This window comes from Carcharodon carcharias, chromosome 16 (assembly GCF_017639515.1).
Source record: "Carcharodon carcharias isolate sCarCar2 chromosome 16, sCarCar2.pri, whole genome shotgun sequence".
Lineage (NCBI taxonomy): Eukaryota > Metazoa > Chordata > Chondrichthyes > Lamniformes > Lamnidae > Carcharodon > Carcharodon carcharias.
This window is the reverse complement of record NC_054482.1, coordinates 114,022,421-114,048,386: the sequence shown is the minus strand read 5'-3', so window position 1 is coordinate 114,048,386 and position 25,966 is coordinate 114,022,421. Positions and strand designations below refer to the sequence as shown.

At 43.6% G+C, this 25,966-nt stretch overlaps 1 protein-coding gene across 1 annotated transcript in view; it reads right to left on the bottom strand.

Moving 5' to 3' along the window:
• LOC121288987 (vitellogenin-like) overlaps positions 1-25,966 on the bottom strand; it is a 114,724-nt gene that overhangs the window by 45,101 nt on the left and 43,657 nt on the right. Inside the window, exons 9-19 of the mRNA XM_041207848.1 lie at positions 22,271-22,436; positions 21,489-21,614; positions 21,182-21,400; positions 17,833-18,050; positions 17,631-17,728; positions 11,598-11,722; positions 11,378-11,479; positions 9,473-9,605; positions 9,173-9,346; positions 5,212-5,296; positions 4,854-5,039 (exon numbers count right to left, since the gene is read on the bottom strand). Coding sequence (XP_041063782.1) covers positions 4,854-5,039; positions 5,212-5,296; positions 9,173-9,346; positions 9,473-9,605; positions 11,378-11,479; positions 11,598-11,722; positions 17,631-17,728; positions 17,833-18,050; positions 21,182-21,400; positions 21,489-21,614; positions 22,271-22,436 — 1,632 coding nt within the window. The remainder of the gene's footprint in view (positions 1-4,853; positions 5,040-5,211; positions 5,297-9,172; positions 9,347-9,472; positions 9,606-11,377; positions 11,480-11,597; positions 11,723-17,630; positions 17,729-17,832; positions 18,051-21,181; positions 21,401-21,488; positions 21,615-22,270; positions 22,437-25,966) is intronic.

Genomic DNA, 25,966 nt, shown 5'->3' with positions numbered 1-25,966 from the left:
AAGGGGTCTTTCGGCCCATTGTGCCTCTGCTACCTCATTGAAAGAGTTATTCAATTAGCTCCAATCCCCTCCTCCTTCCTCAGGATCCTGCAACTTCTACCCTTCTAGTATTTATTCAATTCTCTTTTGAAAGTTATGACTGAATCTACTTCCACTACCTTTTCACATGACGCGTCCCAGATCACAAAGACTAGCTTTGTTAAAAAACAGTTTCCTCATGTTGTGTAAGGGTCTTTTACCAATTAATTTGCCAATCTGTGTCCTCTGGATACTGCAGACCCCCTGCCACTGGAAACAGTTTCTCCTTATTTACTCGATTAAACCTTTCAAGATTTTTTTTTCTCTATTCTTTCATAGAGGGTGGGTGTTACTGGCCAGGCCAGCATTTGTTGCTCATTCCTACTTCCCCTTGCACTGTGTGGCTTGCTAGGTCATTGCTGAGGGCAGTTAAGGGTCAACCTCATTGCTGTGGGTCTGGAGTCATGTGTGTGGGCCAGACCAGAGAAGGATAACAGATTCTGAACCAGATGGGTTTTTACAACAATTGATGGTCGTTGTCATGGTCACCATTACTGAGACCAGCTTTCAATTCCAGATTTATTGATTGAATTCAAATTCGACCAGCTGCCATGATGGGATTTGAATGCATGTCCCCAGAGCATTAGTCTGGGCCTCTAGGTTGTTAGTCCAGTGATATTAACACCATCTCCCCATGACACCCCTGTCAAATTGTCTCTTAATCTTTTCTGTTCCAAGGAGAACAATCACAATTTCTCTAGGTTCTCCACATAACTGAAGTCATTCATCCTTGGTACCATCCCAGTAACTTTCCTCTGTACCCTCTCTAAGCCATTGGCACTCTTCCCAAAGTGTGGTGCCCAGAACTGGCCACAATACTTCAGCTGGATCCTAATCAGAGATTTAGAAAGGTTTAACATAACTTCCCTACTTTTGTACTCTATGCTCCTGTTTTTAAATCCAAGAAACCCATATGACTTCTTAAAAGCCTTCTCAACTTGTCCTTTAAAGATTTATATACCTTTTATCAGTGGAAACTGTTTCTCCTTATTTACTCTCTCAAACCACCTCTCAGTTTTGAACACCTCTGTTAAATCACTCTGCTCTAAGGAGCAATTTCTTCATGTTATAACCAATGCAGTTGGTAAAGCAGAGTTCATTAAAATTCCTAGAGGGAAACTTTAAACAACTTTCATAGCCTATAATTTTAAGTGTTATGTTTGAAATTCAGGAATCAGACCATCAGTTATTGACATTATACATTAAACTAATTGAAACATTTTATTAATTTACACAAGTTAAAAATATATACACATGGCTACAAATTACTACTACCATAACTTTTAGCAATTTCCCAAACTAATCTCCATTAAGGCAATAGCAACCTATAGATTTAACTAAACACTAGGCAAAGCATTTTCACATTATGAATTCAAAATGAGGCTCTTTTCACTGTGGAGCCAGTTGGAGGCTTGCAGCTGCCTTTTGAGCTTATATTGCCTCTGTCCGCACACCCAAAAACTACTGAAGTTATACTGACCACCACTGATTAAATTCAAATTCTCATTGTCTCACCAGTCTCTATGAACTTTACATTTTAACAATGAAACCCCATTCATTGTACCAATTTTATTAGTAATATAAACATATGGCTTAGTAGCTGCTAGAAAGGTATGAAGTTTTCACCCCACTTCTTGAATGCTGTATTCAAAAAATGCAATCTCTCTTACATATCAAAACTAGTACATATCAAAACACCCAGACTAGACACCCAATTAAGACACACCCGCAGATTAAACCTCTATTTTAAACAAAAATATTTTCCAAAGTATTATATACATTAATAGCTTCATGACATTCCAATAAATGTTATGTTTGGTTTCTTATCACATAAATAAAAAGCCTCCCTGAAATTTGGAGGTTAAATTTGGTTGGCGATTTTGGTACTTTGTCTTCTACTTCTTCTTAGGCAGTCCCTCGGGATTGAGAATTACTCACTTCCACTCTGGTTCGATGGGCTGTGAGATGGATGATATATCCTATGTGTGATCTTCAGCCTCTGCTACATGTGGGTGTCATGAAGCTATTAATGTAAATAATGTTGGAAATTATTTTTAATACTAGTTTTGAGATGTAGAGAGGCAGAGGTACATTTGCATTTTGTTGAATAGAGCATTCAAGAAGGGGAGTGAAATCCGACACCTAGCTAGCGGAGACCAAGCAACGTTTATATTACTAATAAAACTGGTACTATGAAAGGGGTTTTATTGTTAGAAGGGGTGGAGTTCAAAGGGGCTGGTGATACAATGAGAATTTACATTCAATGAGATGTGCTGGGTATAACCAATAGCAGTTTTGTTTGTGTAGTGCTGAGGCATGTAACGGCAAAGCCTGTAAGCCGACCATTGTGTCTGCAAAGGAACCAACCTGAAAAGAATCTCATTTTGAACTTGTAAGATGAAAATGCTTTGCTTGGCCTCTGCTTAAAGTCTATGGGTTGCTGTTGGCCTTAATGGAGATTAGTTTGGGAATTTGTTAAAGTTATGATGTGGTAAGTTGTAGCCATGGGTATATATTTAACTTGTGTAAATTAATAAATGTCTCATGTAGTTTGATTTAAAAACCCCTCGAAAACTGGTGGTCTTACTCCTGAATTTAGAGCTGCATCTCAAGCATACCAAATGAAAATATAGGTTATGATAGTTGTTTAAAGTTTCCCTCTGGGATTTTAAATAACTCAGCCTTTACCAACTCCTGTGTCATAACATGGGACAGGTGGTGCTCGAAGGGTTGGGTAGATGGATTGTTTGGAGGTTTGTGCACTTCCTCTGACACCTCGACTTCACCTCTGCCCATTCCTGATGAAGCCTCTCGATGTGTTCGGAGCCTTGAACCTTCTCCATTTTGGTTGGTCACAAACCAGGGTCTCCCGTGAGTTGGCGGGGATGTTTGATCTCTTCAAGGATGCTTTGAGGACATCCTTAAAGCATTTCCACTTCCTCCTGCCGCAACTGAGTTCTGAGTAGAGCAGTTGCTTCAGGAGTCTGATGTCAGGCATACGAACGACATGTTCCACCCAGTGGGACTGGTTTTGAATGATTAGTGTCTCGATGCTGGGCCAGTTGGCTTGGGAGAGGACACTGCTGTTGGACTATCCTTGCCACTGAATTTGGGGTATTTGTCTGCTGTAGGTTTCTTAGCTCTCTGAAGCATTAAGGAGGAGCGAGGATCACTGCTGCCCTTCTAAACCATGACCTTCATCTTGGGCTTGAGATGGTTCTCAAATATTCTATTTCTCAGATGGCCGAAGGCTGAGCTGGCACGTGGGAGGTGATGATGAATTTTGTTGTCTTTGCCTTCATCGAAAAGAGGTTCCCAAGATACGGAAAATGGTCCATATTTTCCACGATCTCACTGGCAAATCCAAAATGAAAGGAACATCATCAACCACTGTATGTGGCCTTTTTTGACTTCACAAAAGTCATTGGCTCCTTCAAACATGCGAAGGCATATGGAGTCTTCTCCTCAAACTTGGCTGCTCTCATAAATTTGTTACCATCTTTCGCCTAAGCCACAATGTCATGCAAGTCATAATCCTCACCAATGGAACCACTACAAACCCTGGGATCAAACAATGCTGTGTCATAGCACTAACCCTCTCATCCATCTTCCTCGCTGCAATACTGCACCTCACTTCTAGCAAGCTACCCACAGATAATCAACATGCAGACAGGATACTGTTCAATCTACATGACCTCCAATACAAAACCAGAACCACTCTAACTTCAGTCATAGAGCTTCAGTATACAGATGACACTTGTGTATGCGTTCACTCAGAAACTGAGTTCCAGGTTATTGTCAACTCCTTCTGTGAACCACATGAGAAAATGGGCTTACGCTTAACAACCAGAAAACTAAGGTTCTCTTCCAACCAGCTCCCACAGCCAAACACCTCCCCCCCTATCAATTGAGATCAACTGTGCTGTACTGAGCAAGCAGGTTGCAGGTTTAATCCCAGGCCGTTGATGAGCAAGGAAAGAGTCATTAGCTTTGACCACTCATGATTATCAATCTCTGCACCCCACTGAACTGGGCAAAAGTGTGAAGAAATCCATTAGCAATTTCCTCATTGTGAGACGATAGGACTGAGCCTGGGTTTGTCGAACTCCATCGACAAATATTCAGTGTCCACACTTACATAGGGAGAGCCAGCAGCGCAATGATGTATACTTATATAATGCTTTCACATAAGGAGCATTATAAAGCAAAATAGAGCCACCTAAAGAGCAGAATTTAACGTAGGTGATGAGTGATCTTGCTTGCTGGCTGGAGAGCCAGTGAGTGCCCCACATCACCACTTTTCGGGAACGCACACTGGATTAAGAGCCAAGATTCCTTTGGGGGGAAGAATTCCCACCCAATGAGAGCCACAGGCCAATCAGAGGCTGGTAGCTCTCCATTGCTCGGCAGCGCCACCAAGGAGGCAATGGCTGCTAATGGTAATGCACCTACCCAGGGCCCAGAATCACTAAGGGACCCAGGCTACAGATGGGTGATGACAGGAGGCAGTTTGTGGGGTGGACTTGCAGAGGGGGAGGAGGTCAGCAGCAAGGGCAGGGGTTGGGTCTCAGCAGGTCCCATTACCGATGCTGGGTAACTGTGCCTTTGAACAAGGGTACGATTGAGGTGTTGCTTGACTGGGAGCCAATGTAGTTCAGTGAGCACCGGGCTATAGCAAAGCCAAACTTCTTCCATATTCTAGAATGAACTACTGCCTTTTGTACAAGAAGGGTAAAGAAAGGTAATGAGAGAAAAATAAATGCAGTGTTCGTTACTTGAAAGATATTATCCGATTTTCCTCCTGAGCTGCTGCACTGTCAATCTTCAAATTCCTCTCTTTAACATTTATCTTTGCAGATACGTCCACAGGGAAAGCAGAATGGATTTTTGCCTCGAATTCCAAACCAGACTGGATGAAGGGTGTATTTATTTCCATGATGGCTTTGCTATACATAGCCACACTGAAGAAAAAAGACAGAGAAACATTAAACTGGACCGGACACTGGAAATTTGGGGAGACTGCTGAAACTTGAGATCACTTTGGTGAACAATAATTCTTAAGGTAATTTTGATTATATTACATCCAATTTTAAAACCTAAGATACCTTTAAATAAAAGCTTTGAAGTGCATACCTTGGGTTTAGCTGAGCCTTCAGCTGAATGTCAGCATTGAGCAATTGAGAAAAGGAAGAGATGGAGGAAGGGACTTTTGCATCAACTATTTGAGAAAAAGGAGTGAGAAATGTCAATCAGAATTCCATTATTTATTTCCTGATATATAAACACATGCTTCTATAAAAATAACTGCATTTATATAGCACCTTTAAGAACATCAGGATAGAAGGAATGTTATGAAAAGCTGATTACTGCCGCGAGTTACTTACAGGCATATTGAACTTCTTAAGGAAGGCTTGTGAGTCTTTAAAGAAATACAAGCAAGGATGCTGAGCAAAAGATGGCTGATAATGTAAAGTGACCACTTTCTGGAAAATTCCTACGTGGGTTATACTGACAGATCTGCTCTGAGAGAACAGGGAATGTCGCATCTGGAAAGGTGTCAGGACCTTCTTCAAGCTGAGATACTTGAAAGGGAGACAGAAAAGATGCAAAAGACTAAACTTTAATCTCCTGTGGTTGCGGAGACAAAAGACAGATTTATATATCTCAGCAATCACCACAAAATCCATCTCGTGTTGACTTATATTTCAGAATGTGCAAATAGTACCAAGATAGATGCAAGATGACTATTTCCCCTTGTGGAATACACAGGGAAAATGGGTTAAAAAGCTAGCTGCTGAGCTGCTGTGAAAGTGACCAATTGGTCACCTCTACGGGTACAGGTGAAGTTTTTCTGTCTGTTGCTGGAGGCAATGCTCAGTAAAAGCCACAATGGAAAAGGAAATAGGACAGCTTCTTCACTACCCTGCAGATCCAAGTGTCTCCAAGCCAATTTCTAAACTGCCAAAGTCAGCTGTACCAGAATACCCAACTTAACGGCCACAACGTGTCACTATCTACCCTCACAGACAAGCTGAAGACTGAATCTTATATTTTTTAAAACTTTTTTTGGACTCTTAACTTCTCATTTCTGATCTGTGTGTGTATGTGTTGCATTTTTATTATTTTTCTTGGGTTTTAGTAATTAATAAACTTAGTCTTTTTATGACTCAAGAAAGCCCAGTTAAATTGGCTCCCTCTATAAAAGAAATAAATTTGGACTGGGAAACGGTATCCAAAGCCGGGGGGCGGGTGGGGGGGATTCCTGTTCAAATTCACCTGGTTGTGACCAACCAAGGGGGTTGAATAAAAAAGAGGGGCAAGCTCAGTCCTCACCTGGGAGTGTAACAACATCGTGGCCCCATTTGGGTAGTTAACAAATTGGAGGTCCTTGCCCAGGAACTGATCGTAACAGAAACAAGAGCTGCAGGGGGGTCATGTGACACTTCAAGCTTGATCTGCCATTCAACAAGATCATGAAGTGGAGAGCATTCCCCACACTCGTGACTTATGCCTTGTAGATGGTGGACAGCATTTGGGGAGTCAGCCAATGAGTTATTTGCCACAGGATTCCCAACCTCTGACCTGGTCTTGTAGCCACAGTATTTGAGGAGTCGTGAATGATGCTGATCATTGTGCAATTATCAGGGAACATCCCCACTTCTGACCTTATGATGGAAGGAAGGTCATTGATGAAGCAGCTGAAGATGGTTGGGCCTAGGACACTACCCTGAGGAAATACTGCCATGATGCCCTGGAACTGAGGTGACTGACCTCCAGCAACTACGACCATTTTCCTTTCTGCTAGGTATGACTCCAACCAATGAAGAGTTTGTCCCTGATTCCCATTGACTCCAGTTTTGCTAGGGCTCCTTGATGCCACACTCTGTCAAATGCAGCCCTAATGTCACTCTCACCTCACCTCGGGAATTCAGCTCTTTTGACCATGTTTGAACCATGGCTGTAATAAGGTCAGGAGCTGAGTGGCCCTGGCAGAACCCAAACGGGGCACCAGTGAGCAGGTTATTGATGAGTAAATGCATTGTCAACAACACCTTCCATCACGTTGCTGATAGTCGAGTGTAGGCTGATGGAGTGGTAATTTGTCAGATTGAATTTGTCCTGCTATCCGTGGTCAGAACATATCTGGCAATTTTCCACATTGTCAGGTAGATGTCACCATTGTAGCCATTCTAGAGCCACTTGGTTACGGGCTTGGTTACAAGGTGCCCGTACTAATGCTGGAATGTTGTCAGGATCAGGAACCATGGCCTTTGCAGTATCCAGTGTCTTCAGCCATTTCTTGATATCATGTGGAGGGATTTGAATTGGCTGAAGACTGGCATCTGTGATGCTGGGGACCTCTGGGGTCCTAGAACTCCCTTCCTAACAGTACTGTGTACCCATAGCACATGGACTGCAGTGATTCAAGATGGCAGCTCACCACCACCTTCTCAAGGGCAACTAGGGATGGGCAATAAGTGCTGGCCCAGCCAGTGACGCCCACATCCCATGAATGAATGAAAAAAAGGCTGAGATGGATCATCCACTCGGGCTGAAGATTGCTGCAAAACGTCAGCCTTATCTTTTCCACTGATGTACTGGCCTCTCCCATCATTCAGGATGATGATATTTGTGGAGCCTCCTCATCCAGTGAGTTGTTTAATTGTTCACCACCATTCATGACTGGATTTGGCAGGACTGCAGTGGTTAGATCTGATCCATTGGTTCTGGGATCACTTAGCTCAGTCGATCACTTGCTGCTTTTCTGTTTGCCATGCAAGGCACTTCCCCAGGTTGACACCTCATTTTTAGGTATGCCTGGTGCTGCTCCTGGCATGCCCTCCTGCGCTCTTCATTGAACCAGGTTGATTCCCTGGCTTGATGTAATAGTAGAATGAGGGATTTGCCAGGCCATGAAGTTACATATTTTGGTTGAATTTAGCTGCTGCTGTTGGCCCACAGCATCTCATGGATGCCCAGTTTTGAGCTGCTAGATCTGTTCTAACTCTATTCCATTTAGCACAATTGCAGGGCCACACAACATGATGGAGGGTATCTGCAGTGTGAAGATGGGACATCGTCTCCACAATGACTGTACGTTGGTCATTCCTACCAATGCAGCCAAGGACCGATTCATCTGCAACAGGTAGATTGGTGAGGATGAGGTCAAGTAGGTTTTTCCATCTTGTTGGTTCTCTCATAACCTGTTGCTGGCCCAGTCTGGCCCTTGTGTTCTTCAGGATTTGGCCAGCTTGGTCTACAGTGGTGCTACCGAGCCACTCTTCATGTTGGGCATTGAATTCCGCCACCCAGAGTACATTCTGCGCCCTTGCCACCTTCAGTGCTTCCTCCAAGTGGTGTTCAACATGGAGGGGCACTGATTCATCAGCTGAGGGAGGGCAGTAGGTGGTAATCAGCAGGAAATTTCCTTGCCCGTGTTTGGTCTGATACCATATGAAACTTCCTCAGCTCCGGATTCAATGTTGAGGACTCCGTAGGCCCTCTGACTGAATACCACTGTGCTTCCACCTCTGCTAGGTCTATCCTGCCGGTGGGTATGTCTGGGTGGTGTTTGCTCGTCTGTGGGACAGCTCTCCCAATGTTGGCACGTGCCTCCACATTTAATAAGGAATTGTACAATGTGAAAGCCAATTCAATCAATCTGCCAATTTATGGCCTGGCATCAGAAAGAAAGACCAATGAAGCTAATGGATTGTGGCGAGAAGCCAGCTGGTTCATCAGAGAAGGCAGCTTTGCAGTGCCGTCTAGACAGGACCACCCAAAACTCTAATCCATAACACATGGCAGGTTGTTAACATTTCCTGAAATGGTCCAGCAAGCCTTTTAGAGATCAGGGCGCCGTGAGGAATGGTAAACACGCCTAACATCCCAAGAATAGCACTGCGATCAGAACTTGCCTGGCATTCAACTCAAAGCATGAACTCTAGCCTAATGGTGGAGTGCAGAGGGATGACGACAATAAGCAGACTTTATTGAGAGGTTGGTGACGTGAACACATGCCCTGCGAGCTGACGGAGGATTTACATGGTTAAGAGGCTTTTCTAATAAAGAAAAATGTGTCAAAAACCCTTACCATTGAGATTGGCTTTTGCCACAGCGGCAGAAAGGAAGGACAGCTCCATGGGCAGACCCATACACGTGGGCACAAGACGTCGTAGCTCAGCTGTCAGTAATGCCGCTGCAGGCTGCAGTTCAATCGGCTTTTGGAGCCGGTTTACAAGTTTCCTCAGTGTGCTGTGTTTTCCACCTTCATCGGTGAGTGACTATGAAGAAAAAAATACAGCATTTCACATGGACTTATACCCGTCAGGCAAGATTACCCTCAGACCAGCTCAGTCAAATGCACTTTTTTAACAAGTCATGTATTTGCCACAGTTTAGTCTTACTTGAATGGCTTTGTGAATATCATCCTTTCTGAACTCCACAAAAGTTATCTCTTGATCAAACAGTTTCATGTATGCTGAGGCTAGAGGTACTTTTTCTGGCAAGGATTTCCAATCTGGACACTGAAGAAGAAAACACAGTATTAACAATTCACAAGGCATTAGGATACTGTGGCACAGCAGCTCACCACCACCTTCTCAAAGGCAATTAGGGTCGGGCAATAAATGCCAGCCTAACAACGACATCCACGTCCCATGAAAGGAATAAAAAATATTATTACATCTCTCACAAATGATTAAATCTTCCTCTGTATTGGGGGAAAGTTCCATTAGATTGAAACATGGCAAATGTAACTTCTTTATTCAAACATGGAGGGAAACAGAAAGCAGGAAACTACAGGCCAGCTAGCCTAACACGTGTCATAGGGAAAATGTTAGAAGCTATTATTAAAGATATTATAACAGGGCACTTAGAAAAATTCAAGGCCATCGGGCAGAGTCAACATGGTTTTGTGAAAGGGGGATCATGTTTAACCAATTTATTGGAGTTCTTTGAAGAAGTCACATGTGCTGTGGATAAAGGGGAACCAGTGGATGTACTGTACTTAGATTTCCAGGAGGCATTTGACAAAGTGCCACATCAAAGGTTATTGTGGAAAATAAAAGCCCCTGGTGTAGGGGGTAACGTTGGCATGGATGGAATATTGGCGAGCCAACAGGAAGCAGAGAATTGGCATAAATGAGTCTTTTTCTGGTTGGCAGGAGGTGACCACAGGGATCAGTGCTGGGGCCTCAACATTTTTCAATTTATATAAATGACTTGGATGAAGAGACAATGGAAATGTTGCTAAACTTTCTGACGACACAAAGATATGTAAGAAAATAAATTGTGAAGAGGACATGTAGAGGCTATTAAGGGCCCATAGATAGGTTAAGTGAGTAGGCAAAGATCTGGCAAATGGAGTATAATGTGGGGGAATGTGAAATTGTCCATCTTGGCAGGAAGAATAAAAATGAAATTTATTATCCAAATGGTGAGAGATTGCAGATCTCTGAGATTCAGAAGGATCTGGGTGTCCTAACTCATGAGTCACAAAAGGCTAGTATGCAGGTACAGCAAGTAATTAGGAAAGTGAATAGAATGTTATCATTTATTGTGAGGGGAATTGATTACAAAAGTAGACAGGTTATGCTTCAGTTGTACAGGGAACTGGAGAGACCACATCTGGAATATTATATACAGTACTGGTCTCCTTATTTAAGGAAAGATGTAAATGCTTTAGAAGCAGTTCAGAGAAGGTTTACTAGACTAATACCAGGAATGCGTGGATTGTTTTATGAGGAGAGGTTGGACAGGTTAGGCTTGTATCCACTGGAGTTTAGAAGAGTGAGAGGCAACTTGATTGAAACCTTTAAGATCCTGAGAGATCTTGACAGGGTGGATGTGGAAAGGATGTTTCCTCTTGTGGGAGGATCTAGAACTGCTTAAAATAAGGGGTCATTCATTTAAGACAGAGATTAGGAGAATTTTTTCTCTGAGGGTATTGAGTGTTTTGAACTCTCTTCCTCAAAGGGTGGTGGAAGCTGAGACTGAATATTTTTAAGGCAGACCTAGATAAGTTCTTGATTAACAAGGGGGTGAAAGGTTATCGGGAGTAGGCAGAAGTTGAGGTTACAATCAGATCAGCCATGATCTTATTGAGTGTTGGAGGAGGCTCGAGAGGCTGAGTGGCCTACTCCTGCTCCGAATTCAAATGTACGTATGTACATCTCGCAGCCTTGACAAAAAGTCACCAATCTGAAACATTAGCCCTGTTTCTCTTTTGTTACGTGCTGTTTGACCTGCTGAGCGTTTTTCTGCTTTAATATTACTGCCAGTGCTAACTTGGTCTTACCCCGTTCAAAATATGTTGAATTTGTTTCACATCAGGACCTCCTCTGACTGATGCGCTGCCTTTCATCATGACCTCCTGGAGACCTTCCATTCGTAATCCAACCTTTGTGGATTAAAACGAAAACGTACTTAAGAAACGAAGTTTGGACAGGCAAAATGAATCCTTGGAAAAGATAATGATTCGCATCAACTGGGGTTGCTCCAGCTGGGTGTCGCATTACCTCTGCAAGATTGCTGGAAAATCCCAAAGTATGGCCCGTGACTTTGGCTGCTGCTAATGTAGGGATGGGGCCACCGACATTGTTAATTAGAATGGCTTTAGCGGATAGTCCTGACATCAGCTTATCTACAGCATGAAAATAAACAGAAAACCAACCAGTTGCTCAAATGTATTATCAAGAAAAAAAAAAATGATGGTTACAGCAATCTGCATTTATCCAGAGCCTTTAATGGAGTACTGTTCCCTTTAAGCTTGACTGTGCCACAACCTAACCTTTGCAGACATGTCAGTCCCCTTGATTACCATGCATGTATGGTCATGCCAAACAATTTCAAAGGGCCCGTGCACTTAAGCAAATTGCCTGCAAATTCCACATAAAAATTAGAGCAAATATTGTTCCCACGCACTTCACAGGAGCATAATCAAGCGATATTTGGCACCAAGCCACAGTGGTAGGTTTTAAGCATTGAGTTAAAGGAGGAGAGAGAGGTTCAGTGAGGGAATTCTAGAGCTTAGCGCCTCACAGCTGACAGCATGGCTGCCAGAATTGCAGGGCAGCAGATACCCAGAGGATGTGGGGCTAGAGAAGAGAGATAGGGAGGGATGAGGCTATGGAGGGATTTTAAAACAAGGGTGACAATTTTAAAATTTGTGACATTGTAATGTTTTGAGCAGAGAAAGGCCATTGATCCATCTATCCTACCATTCCAAATCATCAACTTCCTTAGCATATCTCTGGAACTACTAACCCTGCATCCTCTATCCCAGCTGGAATTCAACCAATTTATTTATCAATACCTGTCGTGGTTTTCTATTCCTGGAACTCTACTGGTAATCTATCTCATAGCTCCGTTAACCCCATTGAAAAAAACCAAGTGAGCAAAGTTTCCTATTTACTTTTGACACCCTTAATTTGAGAATGTGTCAATTAATCCTGCATTTGGTGCAAGAATTTTCCTAGATCCCACTTGTCCATATCCATGAAAATCTTGGAGACCTCTACTTTGTCCCTACTTATTCTCTCGAGAAAGATTTATATCTGAAGGTGACAATCCTTTCCAATAACTCACTATTCCAAGGTCAACATTCAGCATCTGCCCTCTGGTGCCCCCTACAAATTCTGCATCTTCCACAGTTTGGAAACATAAGACAACTCATTACCTCCTCAGTGAGGCCAGATACACCTTCAACCATTATCTCCTTAAACTTCTAACTGACATCCCCAGTTATATAATCCCAACAGTTCATTTTAATTCTTCACTGCAAGTGCCTCTGGAGGAGTTGGTAGTGATGTGGTGATATTGTCACTGGGCTAGTAATCCAGAGAACCAGGGTAACGCTCTGGGGACCCGGGTGCCAATCCCATTACGGCAGATGGTGAAATTTGAATTCAATAAAAACCATTGTCAATTGTCATAAAAACCCTTCTGATTCACTAACGCTGTCCTTCTCTGGTCTGGCCTACATGTAACCCCAGAGCCACAGCTGTGGTTGACTCTAAGTGCCCTCTGAAATGGCCCAGTAAGTCACTCAGTTCTCAAGGGCAACTAAGGATGGGCAGTAAATGTTGGCCTAGCCAGTGATGTGCCCACCCCATGAGCAAATAAAAAAAAACCAGAATCAATAGTTGCAATGATCTATCCACCAAAGCCAGGGTCTCTTAGTTACCTCGACCTTTAGAATTTAGATCAACTTTCTGTGTAAAGCATTGATAGACTTTTATACTCAGGGTGGCTGAAGATTGAAGATGTGGTTTAAACTGCAGTTAGAATGATGAAAATATGCAGTAAGTCAGACAGTGCCAAAAAGAGACAGATGGATGCACAGTTCAGATCCAACTTGCAGTTAAAATGACGCTTTTTGTCCATTTTCACCATGACATTGATTCAGTCACAATATTTATGGAATTTAAAGAAGATTGCCTGAATGATACTGTGACGAGATTGCTAACTGGCCATGACCAAAATTGCTTGATGGAAGAGCTTAGCTATGCCATTCAGGCATAAACACTATATGATTGATGGGGATATTGGACTCACTCCACAGCTCCTTTTGAATTTGGGAGTCAGTTCTTCAATATCCAGTGAACGGCAAAAGTGCATTTATTAGCTCTGTGTGACTCAGAAATCTTTGAGTTTTATCTGGACGCTAGAAAGTAGAAGTTTTCATACAGAATCACTGATGGGAAAAGTTAACCAAATTCTTCCAGAAAAGTAGAAAGACATTTGATCATCTATCCTAGTAAAGATGTTGGAAATGATTTCATGTAGAAGGAGTTAAGCTATTATTCCTTCTCTGTTTATATAAGATTATTGCTATTAGTCGCTTGTTGATTTAGTGCATTAATACATTTGTCTCAGCGTTTAAAACATTATTTTTGAATGTCAAACTGTCAGTGTTAAAGAAGAATCACATAGATTTGTGGGATAAATCTAAAGTAAAGGATTATCTGTTCATTTTCTAGGTCATGCTCTTAAAACCTCTGAACATAGTCAGGGAAGGTGCTGTTGAGGTAATAGTTCAATCTTACCTATAGAAGTAAGTAAGACTCATCTATGATAGTAATAAGAGTATAAATCATAAAATGATACAGCAAAGAAAGAGGACACTTGGCCCATCATATCTGTGCTGGCACTTTGAAAGAGCAACTTTACACAGGTGAGAGGGACGACCTGGGTATGGAAATCAGGCAGGAGGAATGTGATATAATTTTAAAAATTAGCATAGAAAGGGAGGAGGTTCTAAGTGGTCTGGCAGGCTTAAAAGTGGATAAATCTCCAGGCCCGGATGAAATGTATCCCAGGCTGATGAGTGAGGCAAAGGAGGAGATGGCAGGGGCGCTGGCAATAATTTTTAATACCTCTCTGGCCACAGGAGAGGTGCCAGAGGAATGGCGGACAGCCAATGTGGTACCATTATTCAAGAAGGGAGGAAGGGATAAACCAGGGAACTACAGGCCAGTCAGTCTAACCTCAATGGTGGGGAAACTATTGGAAGCTATTCTGAGGGACAGAATTAATCTACACTTGGAGAGGCAGGGATTAATCAAGGACAGTCAGCATGGTTTTGTTAAGGGGAGGTCATGTCTGACCAATTTGATTGAATTTTTTGAAGAGGTGACCAGGTGTGTAGATGAGGGCAATGCACTTGACGTTGTCTACTTGGACTTCAGCAAGGCTTTTGATAAGGTACCACATGAGAGGCAGATAACGAAGGTAAGAGCCCATGGGATGCAAGGCAATTTGGCAAATTGGATCCAGAATTGGCTGAGTGGCAGGAAGCAGAGGGTGATGGTCGAGGGGTGTCTTGTGACTGGATTCCTGTGTCCAGTGAGGTTCCACAGGGATCAGTGCTGGATCCCTTGCTATTTGTGATATATATAAATGAATGTAGGAGGGTTGATCAGTAAGTTCGCGGATGACTCAAAAATTGGTGGGGTGGTAAATAGTGAGGAGGATAGCCTTAGATTACGGAGGATATAGACGGGCTGGTCAGATGGGCTGATCAGTGGCAAATTGAATTTAATACAGATAAGTGTGAGGTGATGCACTTGGGCAGGACAAACAAGGCATGGGAATACACGATGAATGGTAGAACCCTGGGAAGTACTGAGGATCAGAGGGACCTTGGTGTGCATGTCCACCGGTCCCTTAAGGTAGCAGGACAGGTAGATAAGGTGGTTAAGAAGACATATGGGATACTTGCCTTTATTAGCCGAGGCATCGAATGTAAGAGCAGGGAGGTTATGCTGTAACTCTAAAGTGCTGGTTAGGCCACAGGTAGAGTATTGCATGTAGTTCTGGAATACTCATTTTAGGAAGGATGTGATTGCAGTAGAGAGCGTGCAGAGGAGATTTACCAGGATGTTGCCTGGGCTGGAGAGCTTTAGTTATGAGGAGAGATTGGATAGACTGGGGTTATTTTCCCTGGAGCAGAGGAGATTGCCGGGTGACATGATTGAGGTGTATAAAATTATGAGGGGCATAGATAGAGTAGACAGGAAGGAACTTTTCCCCTTGGTGAGGGTATCTATAACCAGGGGGCATAGATTTAAGGTAAGGGGCAGGAGGTTTAGAGGGGATGTGAGGAAGAATTTTTTCATCCAGAGGGTGGTGGGAACCTGGAACTCACTGCCTGAAAGGGTGGTAGAAGCAGAAACCCTCATAACATTTAAGAAGTATTTGGATGTGCACTTGCGATGCCATGGCATACAAGGGTATGGGCCTAGTGCTGGAAAATGAGATTAGAATAGTTGGGTACTTGTTTGACCAGCGCAGACTTGATGGGCTGAAAGGCCTTTTCCTGTGCTGTAGACCTCTATGTCTATAACTGTATGACTCTAATCATGAGGCTGTGGAATTCAGCTCCAGTCATAGTGAGTGAGGCAGGATCCACACCAACATTAAGATGAGATTGGAGAGGTGAAGGAAGGGAAAGGGTTCAAAGGAACTTGGAAACAAAAGGGGGAGTTAAATGTGAGTAGAATATTTGTATGGAGGGTAAATGTTGCCACTCAGCTTCTGACCTCATTACAGCCTTGGTTCAAACATGGACAAAATTGCTGAACTCCAGAGGTGAGGTGAGAGTGACTGCCCTTGAGATCAAGGCCATGTTTGACCGAGTGTGGCATCAAGGAGCTCTAGCAATACTGGAGTCAATGGAAATCAGGGGAAAAACTCCCCACTGATTGGAGTAATTCCTAGCACAAAGGAAGATGGTTGTGGTTGTTGGAGGCCAGTTATCTCAGCTCCAGGACATCACTGCAGGAGTTCCTCAGGTTATTGTCCTAGGCCCAACCATCTTCAGCTGCTTCATCAATGACCTTCCTTCCATCATAAAGTCAGAAGTGGGGATGTTCACTGATGATTGCACAATGTTCAGCACCATTTGTGACCCCTCAGATACTGAAGCAGTCCATGTCCAAATGCAGCAAGACCTGGATAATATCCAGGCTTGGGCTGACAAGCGGCAAGTAACATTCGCACCACACAAGTGCCAGGCAATGACCATCTCCAACAAGAGAGAATCTAACCATCGCCCCTTGACATTCAATAGTATTTCCATCACTGAATCCCCCACTATCAACAGCCTGGGGGTTACCATTGGCCAAAAACTGAACTGGACTAGCCATATCAATACTGTGACAACAAGTGCAGGTCAGTCACTAGAAATCCTGCAACAAGTAACTCACCTCTTGACTTCCCAAAGCCTGTCCACCATCTACAAGGCACAAGTCAGGAGTGTGATGGAATACTCTCCACTTGCCTGGATGAGTGCAGCTCCCACAACACTCAAGAAGCTTGACACCATCCAGGACAAAGCAGCCCCGCATGATTGGCAACACATCCACAAACATTCACTCCCTCCACCACCGACACACACTAGCAGCAGTGTGTACCATCTAAAAGATGCACTGCAGGAAGCACCTGGCTCCTTTGACAGCACCTTCCAAACCCATGACCACTACCATCTAGAAGGACAAGGGCAGCAGTTAGACGGGGACACCACCACCTGGAAGTTTCCCTCCAAGCCACTCACCATCCTGACTTGGAAATATATCGGCCGTTCCTTCTCTGTCATTGAGTCAAAATCCTGGAACTCCCTCCCTAACAGCACTGTGAGTGTACCTACTCCACATGGACTGCAGCGGTTCAAGAAGACAGCTCACCACCACCTTCTGAAGGGCAATTAGGGATGGGCAATAAATGCTGGTGACATCCCGTGAATGAGTTTTTAAAAGTGGACTGGTTGTGCGGAGGGTAAATGTTTCCATGAGCTGGTTGAGCTGGGGTGGCTTGTTTCCACGTTGTGACTTATTTGCTGTTTTACATAATCTTAAACATGGAAGGTAAAATATCTGGAGTAACAAGACCCTTGATTGGAACTTTTCGGGCTCCTGTATTCTCTCTGCTATTCTTTGGACTATTTTCTCTTCCTATTAGATCTTTCCTTTAAAGAGGGTGTTCCATTAAACTTGTAATGTTTTCAGTGGGAGAGAGAAACCTTTCTTTTGGCCTCTTGGCAGCATACTTACAGCTGAATAAGTCCGGATGAAAAACCTGGCTGAATTTCAAGCCAAGTCGGTCAAATCTGGGACTCAAGAGTTTTGCAGCTAAATTACAGCCAGCCAACCTGTTAAAATGAATAGTAGATGCATTTTAACCATAGAGATAACATGTTCATTAATCTGTGAATGAGTTCAAATTCTTGCAATGGTGGGAAGTTTGTGCACTTACAGGGAACTGTGAGAAGGGAGTGAACTTCTTGCAAGAGATCTGAACTGCGAATAAGCAAAGCTTGCCACTTGCAAACTGGGCTCTTTTAACAGTGAATTGGCTAGGACCAGCAACGAATTCAAAGGCGGCTTGGTGCACAGGAATATTGCACAAGCAGACATTCGTAATTCAGGATGATTCCTTCGATTCATGAACACCTGTATAGTGATGGTTTGTACCTGTGTCAAAAGAAAGAAAGAAATAGTTATTAAACCGCCAGTGTTCTCAAGGCAGAACGTGGATGGTGCCGACATTTTATGTCCCATTTTGTATGATGTCCCAGTGATTTTCTGGATTAGAGAATGACATTAGAATGCTGAGCACAAATGTGTGAACCAATAAACACCGTAGATTTAAATACTTGTCTGGAAAAAAGCCATTAAACATGAAAAAGCAGTAATATAAGTTGTTTTACTTATCCACATTCCATGTTTCCACTCCCAAAGTACCGTACTAAAAATTTACCCAGTGATGTCGATGGAATGCTAGGATCTGCTGAAAAAAATTCCAGACAGCTGGTGTTTCTGAACAATCGATTTCTGGACTGGAGAGGTTACATAGGAACACAGGACTTAGGGGCAGGAGTAGGCCATTTGGGCCCTTCAGATCTGCTCCACCACTTAAGATCATGGCTCATCTGGTCGTGGTCTCAATTCTACTTTCCTCTGTTCCCTACATCACCCTAGACTCCCTTGGGCGGGGTTTTCCAGTCCCACCTGCCGATGGGATCACCCAGTCCTGCTGGGCCGCTGAATCTCCTGTGAGGCAGGTCTCGCCACGACGAGGCTGTAAAATCCCAACCCTTGTCTATTAAAAGTCTGTCCAACTCAACCTTGAATATATTCACTGACCCAGCCTCCACTGCTCGCTGGGGAAGAGAATCCCACAGGCTAACAACCCTCTGAGAGAAAAAAACTCTCCTCATCTCTATCTTAAAAAAAACTTTCATCTCCATCTAATTTTTAAACTGCGTCCCCTAGTTCTAGTCTCCCCACAAGAGGAAACATTCTCTCAGCATCCACCCTGTCAAGTCCCCTCAGGATCTTGAACAAAAACAAAAATACCTGGAAAAACTCAGCCGGTCTGGCAGCATCTGCGGAGAGAAGTACAGTTACCTGCCACTTCCCCTCAGGATCTTATATGATTCAATAAGATCACCTCATCTTTCTAAACTCCTGTAGGTAACAGTGTATTATGTTTGCCAATTAACAATAAACAAAATATATATCAAGTAAAATAAACACAAAAAAAAAACTGTGAATGCTGGAAGTCTGGAATAAAATGCAAAATGTCGGAAAATACAAAACAAGTCAAACTGTAAAGACTTGTTGCGCAAGTGTCAGAATTGAAGACTGCAAGATAAGAAAGCCTTTTAAATATGTTGAAAAATATAAAGAGCAAGAGGGAGATACTCCAATCATTTCGGGAGTTAATGGGTTAAATGGTCTGCAGACTGCCGAATAGGAAATAGTTAGAATATACAATATAAAATATTATTAGTGAGAGACTCAAGGGGGGATTTAAAGGCCTAAGCTACAAAGACAGGTTGCATCAAATTCTCTTGCATTTAGAAGGCTGAGGTGCAATATAAATAAAGTGTTTAAATGATAAAAGGATTCAATACTATACGATAAAAACAAAAAACTGCGGATGCTGGAAATCCAAAACAAAAACAGAATTACCTGGAAAAACTCAGCAGGTCTGGCAGCATCAGCGGAGAAGAAAAGAGTTGATGTTTCGAGTCCTCATGATCCTTCAACAGAACTGATTGAATATTAGGAAAGGGGTGAAATATAAGCTGGTTTAAGGTGGCAGGGGTGTGGTGGGGGGAGAGAAGTGGGGGTGGGGGTTGTGGTTGTAGGGACAAGCAAGCAGTGATAGGAGCAGATAATCAAAAGATGTCACAGACAAAGGAACAAAGAGATGTTGAAGGTGGTGATATTATCTAAATGAATGTGCTAATTAAGAATGGATGGCAGAGCACTCAAGGTACAGCTCTAGAGGGGGTGGGGTGGAAAAAGTAGCAGGGCATACAAGATTTAAACATAATGGAAATAGGTGGGAAAAGAAAAATCTATATAAATTATTGGAAAAAAACGAAAGGAAGGGGGAAGAAACGGAAAGGGGGTGGGGATGGAGGAGGGAATTCAAGATCTAAAGTAGTTGAATTCAATATTCAGTCCAGAAGGCTGTAAAGTGCCTAGTCAATACTATATGACTTGGTGTGGGAATCAAGAACAACAATGATAATCTTAAAATAAGGTCAAGGCCATTTAGAAGGGAATTAAAGAATTATTTTTTTCATGGAAAAGCCAAAGCAATAATGTATATTTATATAGCACCTTCAACATAATGAAATGTCCCAAGGCACTTCACAGGAATGATTAGGAAACAAATTCTGACACCGAATCACATAAGGAGATACCAGGGTAGATGACCAAAAGCTTGGTCAACGAGGTAGGTTTTAAGGAAACCCTTAATGCAGGAAAGTGAGGTAGAGAGGCAGAGATATGTAGGGAAGGAATTCCAAAGGCTAACAGACATCTGGAATTATCTCCCCGAAAAGACAGTGGACTTTTTCATTTATTCTTTCATGGGATGTGGGTGTCACTGGCCAAGGCCAGCATTTGTTGCCTATCCCTAATTGCCCTTGAACTGAGGCTATTTCAGAGGGCAGTTAAGAGTCAACCACGTTGCTGTGGGTCTGGAGCCACATGTGGGCCAGACCAGGTAAGGATGGCAGATTTCCTTCGCTAAAGGACATTAGTCGAGCCAGATGGGCTTGTGTAATAGTTGACGACAGTTTCATGGTCACCATTACTGAGATGAGCTTACAGTTCCAGATTTTATTAACTGAATTTAAATTCCACCAGCTCCCATCATGGGATATTGGGTCAATTGATGCATCTGACTGTAGCTGATGGATATTTGTTTATTAAAGGACAAAGCTGCAAGGAGGATAAACTAAATTGAGGGATAGGTCAACCATAATCTAATTAAATGACAGAACAGGCTCAAGAGGCTGAATGGCCTTACCGTGCTCTTATATATGTTCCAATATGTCAAAAGGACAATGGAATGCAAAGGGGGGGAGATGGAATGAAACACAAAATGAATTAGAAAATTGAGAAAGACAAAAAAACAACAAATTTCAAACTTTTACAGGTTTGACTTGAAATGAAAAAGTTGCCAAGACACAAGTGAATTCATCCCATACACAGAAAATAAGAGAAAAGGTGAACACCACCACCTTTAACCCCATTATCATTTGTTCTTAAGTTGGATGGAACAGCTTGACTTTTTGCTTTACCTTTTCTGGGTCTTTCTTTGCAATGTTACGCAACGTCATGATAGCATCGACCTGGAGTTTGAGTGGGAGACTGGCAGCCGCTGTGCCGAATCCTGGTAATAGTTTTATGACACTCTTGGTACTCGCTGGCTGCCCCGCATTGCCGATCGACTTGAGGCTGAGAGCGATGTCCTCCTCATTGCCCTGAGCAGTAGCTAAAGTGAGCAAGTCATGGAGAGGCTGGAAGAAGAGAGCCTCCGTGAGGAACGTGTAGAAGTCACATCAGCACAGCTCAGTAATTGATGGTCAGTGCATCACATCAACTCACCTTCAGTAGGTTATCAGGGCATGTCACCTGCTGTACACAATACCTGAAAACCATAGAGCCATATCCAAGGTGAACAACCTGACGAGGAATGGAGAACTGTTCCACTGGAAGAATTTCCAGTATTTCCTGCAGAGAGAGCAATCAGGTTAGCTAGTACCTCTTAGGGCAAAAGTGAGCAGTGAAACCCCTTTTCTGCCCTGCCTGTTTTTTGAAAGATGCAAGAATATCAGGGACCAGGGACTTCAATTATCTCCACAGAAATTGGGATTCTTCTCCTTAGAGCAGAGAAGGTTAAGAGGTGACATAGAGGTGTTTAACATCATGAAGGTTTTCGATAGATTGAATAAGGAGAAACTGTTCCCAATGGCAGAGGGGCTGGTAACCTGAGGACACAGATTTAAGGCAATTGGCAAAAGAACCAGAGGGTAAATGAGGTGATTTTTTAATGTAGTGAGTTGTTCTGAAAGAGTGGCAGCAAATTTAATAAAAGTTTCAAACAGGAATTTGACAGAATGTGAAGGGGACATGGATGACATGGAATGCAATGGTTCGAGAAGGCAGCTCACCACCACATTCTCAAGGTCAACTAGGGATGGGCAATAAATTCTGGCCCAGCCAGTGAAGCCCACATCCCGTGAATGGATATAAAGAAATTTGGAGAATGGGGAGCGGGACTAATTGGATGGCTCCTTAAAAGAGCTGGCACAGGCACAATGGGCTGAATGGCCTCCTTCGCTGCTATACCTTTCAATGTATCTATGAGTAAATGTGTTCATACTCACTTTGACTAGCGATAGACTTTGAAGATTGGCTGTGATTTGATGCATAACAACACCTAAAGCCTGAGTGGCATCAGCCATTGTGATGTCCATATTTTGAATCGCTGTTTTGAGAAATCTCAGTGCATCAAGTGTTCCAACAGCAGGAAGTGCAAACAGAATCCAGCGCCTAGTGATTCAATACAAAATGAGAGCAGTTTCTTGCTTTTATGTATTTGGCTTAATTTCTCTTGTCGCATTCATATACAGAATGGCCATGATTTTAATTCAGTGATGGAACAGGTTTTTTTTTTATTCTTTCACATGATTTAACAAGGAAGTATTCAATGAACGACATGGCACTAGGAAGTTCTGAGGAACAAAGGGACCTTGGTGTGTGTGTGTGTCCATAGATCTCTGAAGGCAGAGGGGCATGTTAGTGGGGTGGTGAAAAAGGCTTTTGGGACAGTTGCCTTTATCAATCGAGGCATAGATTACAAAAGTAGGGAGGTCATGTTGGAGTTGTATAGAACCTTGGTGAGACCACAGCTGGAGAACTGTGTGCAGTTCTGGTCACCACATTATAGGAAGGATGTGATTGCACTGGAGGGGGTGCAGAGGAGATTCATCAGGATGTTGCCTGGGATGAAACATTTAAGTTATGAAGAGAGGTTGGATAAACTTGGGTTGTTTTCGTTGGAGCAGTGAAGACTGAGGGGTGACCTGATCAAGGTGTACAAGATTATGAGGGGCATGGACAGGGTGGATAGGGAGTAGCTTTTGCCCTTAGTTGAAGGGCCAGTCACAAGGGAGCATAAGTTCAAGGTGAGGGGCAGGAGGTTTAGGGGGATGTGAGGAAAAACTATTTTACCCAGAGGGTGGTGACAGTCTGGAATGTGCTGCCTGGGAGGGTGGTGGAGGAGGGTTGCCTCACATCCTTTAAAAAGTACCTGGATGAGCACTTGGCACGTCATAACATTCAAGGCTATGGGCCAAGTGCTGGTAAATGGGATTAGGTGGGTAGGTCAGGTGCTTCTCAGGTCAGGTGAAGACTCGATGGGCCAAAGGGCCTCTTCTGCACTGTGTGATTTTGTGATTCTTGATTCTGTGATGTAGGTGTCACAGGCATTTATTGCCCATCCCTAATTGCTGGGCCAGCATTTATTGCCCATCCCTAAATTCCCTTGAGAAGGTGATGGTGAGCTGCCTTCTTGAGCCGCTGCAGTCCATGTAGTGTAGGTACACCCACAGTGCTGTTAGGGAGGGAGTTATGGGATTTGTACCAAGCGACAGTGAAGGAACAGCGATACATTTCCAAGTCAGGGTGGTTTGTGGCTTGGAGGAGAACTTGCAGATGGTGGTGTTCCCATGTATCTTCTGTCTTTGTTCTTCTAGGCAGTAGAGTTTGCAGGTTTGGAAGGTGCTGTCGAGGGGGACTTGGTGAGTTCCTGCAGTGCATTTTGTAGATGGTACACACTGCTACCGCTGTGCGTCAGTGGTGGAGGGAGTGAATGTTTGTGAATGGGGTGCCAAACAAGTGGACTGCTTTGTCCTGGAAGGTGTCCAGCTTCTTGAGCATTGTTGGAGCTGCACTCATCCAGGCAAATGGAGGGTATTCCATCACACTTCTGACTTGTACCTTGTAGATGGTGCACAGGTTTTGGGGAATCAGGAGATCAGTTACTCTCCACAGAATTCCCACCAGCTCTTGTAGCCACAGTATTTATATGCCTAACCCAGTTCAGTTTCTGGTCAATGGTAGCCCCCAGGATATTGATAGTGGGGGATTCAGCGATGGCAATTCCATTGAATGTCAAGGGAAAATGTGGTTTCTCTCTTGTTGGAAATGGTCATTGGCTGGCACTTGTGTGGCGCGAAAGTTACTTGCCACTTATTAACCCAAGCCTGAATGTTGTCCAGTTCTTGCTGCATTTGGACATGGACTGCTTCAGTATCTGAGGATTCACGAATGGTGCTGAACATTGTGCAGTCATCAGTGAACATCCTCACTTTTCACCTTATGATGGAAGGAAGATCATTGATGAAGCAGCTGAAGATGGTTGAGCCTAAGACACTACCCTGAGGAACTCCTGCAGTGATGTCCTGGAGCTGAGATGATTGACCTCCAACAATAGAAATGAGATAGATTTCGAACAGATCTAGCAACTCAAGCTTGGACAACCATGAAGTGCCTGCAGCAGCAGAATTGTACTCAACTGCAACCTGTAACCTCATGGCCTGGCATGTCCCCGACTCTACTATTACCACCAAGCCAGGGGATCAACCCTGGTTCAATAAAGAGTGCAGGAGGACATGCCAGGAGCAGCACCAGACACACTTAAAAATGAGGTGTCAACCTGGTGAAGCTATAACACAGAACTACTTGCATGCCAAATAGCATAAGTAGCAAGCGATAGACAGAGCTAAGTGATTTCACAACCAATGGATCAGATCTAAGCTCTGAGGTCCTGCCACATGAAGTCGTGAATGGTGGTGGACAATTAAACAGCTCACTGGAGGAGGAGGCTCCACAAATATCCCCATCCTCGATGATGGAGGAGCCCAGCACTTAAGTGCAAAGGATAAGGCTGAAGCATTCGCTACAATCTTCAGCCAAAAGTGCCGAGTGGATGATCCATCTCAGCCTCCTTCAGAGGTCCCCAGTATCACAGATGCCAGTCTTCAGCCAATTTGATTTACTCCACATGATATCAAGAAATGTCTGAAGGCACTGGATACTGCAAAGGCTATGGGCCCTGACAATATTCCGGTAATATTGAAGACTTGTTCTCCAGAACTTGCCACACCCCTAGCCAAGCTACAGCACTGGCATCTACCCGGCAATGTGGAAAATTGCCTAGGTGTGTCCTGCACACAAAAGTAGTTCAAATCCAACCCAGCCAACTACCACCACATCAGTCTACTCTTGATCTTCAGCAAAGTGATGGAAGGGATCATCCACGGTGCTATCAAGCAGCACTTGCTTAGCAATAACCTGCTCACTGGCACTCAGTTTGGGTCCTGCCAGGGTCATTCAACTCCTAACCTCATTACAGCCTTGGTTCAAACAAAATAGAGCTGAACTCCAGAGGTGAGGTGAGAGTGACTGCCCTCGACATCAAGGTTGCATTTGACTGAATGTGGCATCAAGGAGCCCTAGCAAACTTGGAATCATACCGAGCACAAAGGAAGATGGTTGTGGTTGTTGGAGGTCAATCATCTCAGTTCCAGGACATCACTGCAGGAGTTCCTCAGGGTAGGTCCAACAATCTTCAGCTGCTTCAACAATGACCTTCCTTCCATCAAAATGTCACAAGTGAGGGTGTTTGCTGATGATCATTCAATATTCAGCACCATTTCCAACTCCACAGATACTGAAGCAGTCCATGCACAAATGCAGCTAGACCTGGTCAATTCCCCCACAATCAACATCCTGGAGGTTACCATTGACCAGAAACTGAACTGGGCTAGCCATACAAATACTGTGGCTACAAGAGCAGGTCAAAGGCTAGGAATCCTGCGGCGAGTAACTCACCTCTCGACTCCCCAAAGCCTGCCCATCATCTACAAGGCATAAGTCAGGAGTGTGATAGAATACTTCCCACTTGCCTGGATGAGTGCAGCTCCAACAACACTCAACAAGCTTGACACCGTCCAGGACAAAGTAGTCCGCTTGATTGACATTCTTTCCACAAACATCCACTCCCTCCACCACCGACG